At 31.3% G+C, this 7,536-nt stretch overlaps 1 protein-coding gene across 1 annotated transcript; it reads left to right on the top strand.

The window, feature by feature from the left end:
* The first annotated feature begins 1,066 nt into the window (after window positions 1–1,066).
* LOC145742759 (sperm-tail PG-rich repeat-containing protein 2-like) lies at window positions 1,067–6,927 on the top strand. The gene is made up of 13 exons (XM_082560548.1): window positions 1,067–1,207; window positions 1,592–1,711; window positions 1,963–2,140; window positions 2,419–2,556; window positions 2,920–2,963; window positions 3,047–3,247; window positions 3,541–3,693; window positions 4,004–4,161; window positions 4,479–4,642; window positions 4,997–5,083; window positions 5,579–5,777; window positions 6,006–6,082; window positions 6,379–6,927. Exons 1-13 carry the CDS (start codon window positions 1,113–1,115, stop codon window positions 6,544–6,546), a joined length of 1,782 nt encoding a protein of 593 aa, XP_082416674.1. The 5' UTR covers window positions 1,067–1,112; the 3' UTR covers window positions 6,547–6,927.
* The last annotated feature ends 609 nt before the right edge of the window (window positions 6,928–7,536 follow it).

The following is a 7,536-nucleotide window of genomic DNA, read 5'->3' as shown; positions in this document are numbered from 1 at the left end:
AAAACGAGGATAAACATATTTAAAATTAAGTGAGTGCCCGGTTACCACGACTATTAATCACCTAATTAATTATGTTTCCATGGTTGCAAAGTAGACGCTTTCATAACTTTTAGCACGCGATCTAAAGTGTTTTAATGAAAATACGCTTAGAAAACTATACCTAAAAAGACTAGGAAATAATTTATTAGCTTTTTCACCTGAATCTATAATTAGTTTTGTTAAATACCTCAGCAAATTATGTTGATTTTGGGTTTAAAAAAGGTAAATGATTTTAATACAAATGTACATTTCTTACAGAATTTTAGAAAAACAATTATAAATGTTTGTACGATTTTTTTTCAATTTAAAAATTATTTTATTTTTGTTAAATATTAAAATATATTTTTTACCTATATTTATACAATATCTATTTTTAAAGGCTGAGGTTATTGTCATTAGGATTGAATCAAGAATTTTTTCGATTTAACTATTAAGAATTAAATAAAACACTGTAAGGCTAAATTTTCTAACCACTTTAACATGCTAGTTTAATGAAACATACTGATACTGTACAATGAAGATTGAAGCGGCATTGCAGTATTTTTAAATAGGCCTATACAGAATCGAATGTATAGCCTATCCAAAAGATCTCATAAAAAAATGGACCAAATAAATCAAAGAGATTGCGTATATTAATTGTATCCTAAATTGTTCGTAGCTTTATTAGCCTCGTCCACCAGGTTTAAAGGGGTAGTCTGGTAGTACTAATGTGAAGGTGAAAACGGACAGAATTTATACCGTTCCGTAATCTTTCCTTGCGTAGGCAAAAAAATGATGCAAAATCAACTAGTGTAAGGTATAAAAATTCTGTATTTCCGCATTTTTAAAATGGACGAACGACGCTAATAGAGCTCCAATTGGTCAGGGTTGGAGGGATTAATCCATGTGATCCCTTTATTCTATTTAATTTATTCCACCTTTATAATTCATGCAGCCATTTAATATACATTCGATCCAGTATATTTTATACCTACACTTACCATTGTGATAAAGTTAATTATTTTTGTCATTTTTAAAAGGGATTTATTTTAAAAAATGTGCAGTTAATAATTTGTAATAAAAATTGAATAACAATGTATGATCGAGCACCAAGACCAACTGCCAACTACTTGGTTGGAAGTACTCGGGATAATGTTGGACCAGGGACATACGACCTTCCTGTACCAAGGTTAGTAAATACATTACATTTAAAAAAATTAAACTAACATTGTAAATTCCGATTACTTGTACTTTATAGTCCTTTATTGACTCAACTTTGCCAAATTTTTTTATTTTGTGGTTTTATAAAATATATATTTTTTACTCCAAAATACACATACGCAAACCTTAAAATTTTTATACATCTAATCATTGGTTTTTATTATTTTCTAATTCGATAATTTTTTCATATTGTTCTGGTTACTTTTTTAGTTCTTTTCTTACATTTCGTACTTTTACATTCTATTCTTTGTTGAGGATTATAAAAAAATACAATAGGGCATTTAATTAGAAACTAACATTAAATTTAATGTTACATAGATTTTAAGTTGAATCTTTTTTTTAATCTATTTAGCAACAACTTTGTACAAGCTGATGGTTATGCTCCGTTTCAATCAATGTCGGGTCGAGAAACTTTGTTTCACATTGGTGACTCTGTGATGGCAGCTCCCGGACCTGGTTCTTACGACCCTAAGTAAATAACCATTTTGTTCACACTATTATAAAGTTACAATTTATATTAAAGTAAACCACCTAATTTAGGTTGTTATTTGTGTGACTTGGTAGTGCTTACTGTGCTTATATACAAATGTGGAACATGGGAAAACCAAATATCTTACATATAGTTATTAATATTAATTACTAACACTTGACCTTACTGATGCAATGATCTGACCTATTTTAACTAACAATATATGATTTAATTACCTTCATAATATTTCACAGGGTTGCACAATATCAGGTTCTGGGAGGTCGACCGCTTGCCAACAAAAGTCAAAGATTTTCGGAACCTCCTTCTACCAACCATATAACACCAGGTCCTGGGAGATATAATTTGTCCAAGAAGAGTGATTGGATAAAGGCGGCAAAGTCTTCCACTGCACCGGTGGTGGAAATTTCACTTGTAAGAAATTTGTAATTTTCCTTAAAGGGTGTACATTGCCAATACAACTGTTTTTTTTTTCTTTTTTAAAAGAAAAATTACTACTAAATGTTACAATATTGTAAAATTGTGCGTTGACCTAATAATTTATTGCCACAGAACCAGTGACCTATAGTTTGCGCGGCTTTCAAAAATAAAACTTTTGTTATGATACCAGTTATATTGGTATTTATTATTTACTATGATTTCAAAGGGTAAAAAATTATGATTTAAGTGCAAACATTGTTTTTTAAATCTAGGGTGAAAAAGTTCAGACAGGAAAAGCTATTTTAACAAGTCGAGTTCGATATTTACGCAAACCGGACGCACCTTCCATTCCAAGTCCTGGCCAAGCTTATGGTTATGAGGAAACAGATGATGGTACATTAAGGAAACAGGTTGCTAATTATTTTATTGGTATTACTTCTCTGTTTAGTCAGTTATTTTTTTATAGTCAGTTATTTTTTTTTTAATTTGATTAAACAACATTTGTGGTGTAAGCCATATCACATGTTGAAGTTTTATTTAATTTGAATTGTCTTTATCAAATTTAGTACAAGAACATTAAATTCTAAAATTATTAGCTGCGTTTGAATTAATAACACAAACTATTTATTCATAAATATTAAAGCTTATGAATTTATCAAAAATAAGCTACAACTCTTCGTAAGCTCATTTTAAAATAATTGATTATAGTTATCCAACATATTAAAAGGTTTTACAAAAATAACCACTTCTAAAATTTTTAATTTCTTTAACAGCCACCTCCACCGCAGGACAAAACAATGGGTCCAGCATTTTACAAGTTAGTTTTTAATTTTATAAACTTTATTAATGTTGCAATTTTTAATATGTACATAAACAGGTTAAATGTTTATATTTTATTAGGCCAAATACTGAAGTTAAGACACAGGCTACTGCAAAATACAAGGGTGTTCATTTTGGGTCTCTACGAGCAGAAAGAATGAAATTTGGGGGTAAAATGGGACCAGGACCTGGTGATTACAACCCATACAAACCCAAGGAACCCACTGACATTGCTTCAATTATTAACCCCGAGGGAAAAGTTTTTGAATCAAGATTGCCAAGGTAATAAAATTATTAAATCAACCTAGTTTGTTAACTTAACATAGGTTAAAAGGTTAATCTTGTTATGTGTTACCTAAAGTAACTCATATTGGTTAATGAAAGTGTTTTATAATTAATCTGAATAAAAAGTTGTTGTATACCTTAACACTTTAAATGAAAAATGATATGATAATTTAATTAAAATATTAAAAAAACTATATGTTTGTTGTTTATATTTGTTATATTTTTGACCTATTTAATTCTTGTCATAAGACTTATATGCCCTTATCTTCTTCATAAATTATGTTTTATAGATATCATGAAATAGTGGTACAGGAAGAAGAAAAGAAAGCGGTACCAGGGCCAGGCAAATATGAGGTGAATGGTCAATTCTTAAAGAAAACTCCAGCTGTAAATGTTGAAGGTTTGGAAGTTGAACATCCTCCTTTTATGTCTCAAGCCAAAAGGTAAAATTTAACTTTATTGTGTAATAGTTCAAAACACTTGACTTTACTACACATGGAGGTCCTGGGTTAGATCCCCACTGCTTCCATACTGTAGTGTCTTAGAGTAGGTCTCTATAAAGGGTACAAATTTTTGACGAGAAGCAAAAACTAATTACCAAATTAATTATATAGCAATTTGGCACAATAATATGCTAAACTGCCAAATGCAACTTTAAACTAGGTTAAGGCAAACAGTATTCATGTTTAGGCCATAAAATTGACCATTTCAAGCAAAGAAGATTTTTTGACAATTTCTACAATTTTTTTCTAGGTTTAGTGACCAAAAAGGAATAACTCCGTCTCCTGGAGCTTACAATGATCCCAGGAATGCCCTGGAAGCCTTAAAGAAAATAACTGGAATGAAACGAAGTCCATTTGGTCAAACTGCTGTTAGGTTTCAACCCAAAAAGGGTTCGGTTTTACCACCAGGTAAATAAAATTTACATATTTGTTTTTGATTTTTAATACATTGGATTTAAAAAAAATAATTGAACCATAGAAGTATCTAAGAGCCAAAGATCATGTGGGCCTATATTTATGCCTTCTTTACACAATTTGATTTAATTTGATGAATAATAAAAGTTGACCCTTTTGTTAAAGCAATAACTAAAGGAAATTTCCTAAAACTCTTTATGTACTTTATAATAAAATGGCGATATTAAATTTAAATATATATACCAATAATTCAGTTTGCAAATGTATAGTACTTGTCGATTTATTATTGTAAACAATGTATTGTTATACAGGCCCTGGTCACTACAACATATTTAATACTGGTATGGCACAGGAGAGTTTAAAGAAAGCTTACCTTGAAAGTACAAGACATGGTCCTTTTGGAACCACATCAGCAAGAATTATGCCAATTATCCAAAAACACGAAGTTGCCTTGCCTGGACCCTCACATTATCAAGTAAGTTTTACACCATAGTTGGTGTTTAGAACATTTAATTTTAAATTAAGAACCTAGGCCTTCGTTTTTTATGTTGAAAATTTGCTGTGTTTACATGTATAGCTCTTGAGTAAGGATTTATAAATGTTACTAATCCTTACTGAGGTACACCAAATGACACAGGATTAATAATTAGGATAAATAATAAACATATTATGTTGCCCTTAATTAAGGCTGTAACGTTGTTTTTTTATATCAGTTGGTTGCCAAACTCAACTTTATTTGTGGATAAGCATTTTTTTGTGTTTTTGTCATATTAATTCATTTACAATACTGTTCATGCAATTTTTGAAACATTTCTTTGCTTAATTGTAGCCTAAACGTGCAGAGGAGAGATACAAAAAACAACTTACGTCAACTTTTGCTTCACTAAGTGACAGGCTATCAGCCCCAGCTGCTCAGGTAATTTTTAAAATAAATATTTAAAGGTAACTACATCTTGTTTACGGTCCTTGGATAGCTTAACGCACAGAATTTTTTTACTAATAGCCACTTGTATTTGGCAAGTGTGTAAACGCAGGTGTTTGAAGGCAAGTGCCAAGTGCGTCTTACTTTTATTTTGCACCTGTATTGAAATTATGCCTCATTAACTATAGTACGCGTTTTAGCCCCTTAAATTAGGTCATAGAAAAAGGCTCAAGTTCAATTGTCTGTTGATATACCAGTTAAAAACGTTAACATTAATTGCTAGTCGAAATTAACTCATCTTACATTCACGTTTTGGGTAATAGCTTTTTAACATCGTCAGTCAAAATAAAAAACCAACACCTAGATACTAACGATATCAGCTTAAAATACCCAGATGCCCCTATATAGATATAAGTGTTAAGCTGCACAACCATGTTAAAGTAGCCCTATTTTCCGGTTAACTTATTTCCTGTCTTTTTTAATTGGCAGACTCTTCAAGAGAATCCCCCGCCCGGGTCCTACGAGGTCGCCAATTCGTTTAAGAAATCTCAAGATCGCCGGGGCATGACAGTCCCGCGCACAAAAGAAGGTTTTAAGAGAAATCGAGCCTTCCTATCGGCATCGAATCGATTTGCACCACCCAGAGATGTAGTGTTAAAGCAACCAGAAAAGGACACACCCGGGCCCGGTAATTTTAATCAATTTTGTTTAGTTTTAAACAATACTTATTCGCAGCTAGCCAAAAAACATATGATCAAATGAATATCACAGATAATACGGCCTTTTAATTAAAGTTAACCCAAGACTGGTTTGCGTTACAACTTTAACTTTAGACTGTCATCCTTTTCATATCGCAAATAAAAAATAGGTTAAAAAAATGCAAAATGTTCTTAACAAATCTTGCTTATTTTCCCAGGTACATATAAACAAGATGCGGCAAAGGACAAAGCAAAATTGGCAGTTATGGTAACAAAAGATCAAAGGTTTAAACAGGTGCAAATTAGTCGTGTGTATAGACTATACTATAGTAGTATTATAATCACTGGCATATCACAAAATATATTGTATTTCATAATGTGTAGCTAATATAGTAATAATATGAACCTCTAGGTTTTGTATAGTTAGGGAAGTAATGATGGGTAGTTTTAGATATACTATTACGATCTTACTCACGATTATTTTAATCCATTTTGATACGGAGGGATTATATATTTTAAAATAAGATTTTATTGGCCTATATTCTTTTTTCTTTTATTTTTTGCAACATTTTTTTTGAATGTTTTTTTTAGCATTTGAAAAATGACGTGCCAGGACCTGGCGCATATGAACTTAGCCCTCTATTAGCTAACACGTTACTGAAGGGAACGTTTAACGCTACATTACACAACCCGGTTACACCAGCCGTGGAAGCCAGTCGCACTTCGACTGTAAAACAAGCGTTTTTACTTGGAGTCTAAAAAGTTTGTCTGTTTCGTAAAATTTTACACAATTTTTTTAAAAAAATGCACAAAAGTGTTTATTTTTATAGAAATTTAAATTAAAATATATTTTTTTTATAAACACAATTTTATTATAATTAGTGATGGTAAAACCCTAACAAAAATACACCTAATTGTTTAAATTGTGGACATTTTCTGTCAGTTATGTTTGTTAGTTAAATTCAAAAAGAATTGTCGTTTTAAGCTATTATGTGGTTTTCCTGTTCTATTTAACTAAATGACGTTTTGTTATTTTAAAAAGATATTTTTAATTTAATAATACTCGTTACGACTTCAATTTTAGGTTTTTCTAATTAAAAACAAATATTTTACATGATTTTGTAATGTTTTGTTGTAATAAAATAGAATTTACTTGAATTTTTTCTTATCTGAAGGCGTTTAAAAAGAACAAATACCGTTCTAGTATAGGCCCGTTTTCCTGTCATGTTATCTTAGCAGTAAACCAAAGTAAGTTTGTTTTGCGTATGGTGCAACATGAACTGATGATGACATTGTAAGAATTCCATTATGGTGCAATCTCGAAGCTACGTAGAGTGGCGTGATGTCTTGCCTATGAGGTAACGTTATTTTAAAAAATAAAAGCCTATATGGCAAGTTTTAAATAAATTTAATAATTACTGTTTTAGTAAATATTAAGAAGTTGTAGTTTTCATAACGCCAAGTGCCTCTAAATTATCAAAAAAATAGGAAAATGGTTGACCACACAGGGGCGGTACCGGGTCGCGAAAGCGCTTTACGCGCTGTAGTAAAGGTGACGTCACAAACGTAGTAAACAAGTGCCGGTTGTGGTCGCTTACGCACATTTTTGTTTTTATCATTGCTCGCTGGGTCGTGACGATGGCTGACTGAACCATAGCGAAAAGAAGAACGAATGAAAGTCACGTGGTACAGAAATTCTTTGAGACATATTTTACGACGATTACTTGGAAAACGAAGGTCGGTGAACGG

The sequence above is a fragment of the Corella eumyota genome, chromosome 2, assembly GCF_963082875.1.
Source record: "Corella eumyota chromosome 2, kaCorEumy4.1, whole genome shotgun sequence".
Classification (NCBI taxonomy): domain Eukaryota; kingdom Metazoa; phylum Chordata; class Ascidiacea; order Phlebobranchia; family Corellidae; genus Corella; species Corella eumyota.
Note: the sequence above shows the minus strand (reverse complement) of the source record. Positions and strands in the feature narration are given on the sequence as shown.

What these genes read in the sequence shown, in the direction of transcription:
- LOC145742759 (XM_082560548.1), top strand. Translation starts at nt 1,113, where the DNA reads ATGTATGATCGAGCACCAAGACCAACTGCCAACTACTTGGTTGGAAGT. An exon ending in CCTGGTTCTTACGACCCTAA is followed by an intron (nt 1,712 to 1,962) that starts GTAAATAACCAT and finishes AATATTTCACAG; the next exon opens with GGTTGCACAATATCAGGTTC. An exon ending in AAGATCAAAGGTTTAAACAG is followed by an intron (nt 6,083 to 6,378) that starts GTGCAAATTAGT and finishes TGTTTTTTTTAG; the next exon opens with CATTTGAAAAATGACGTGCC.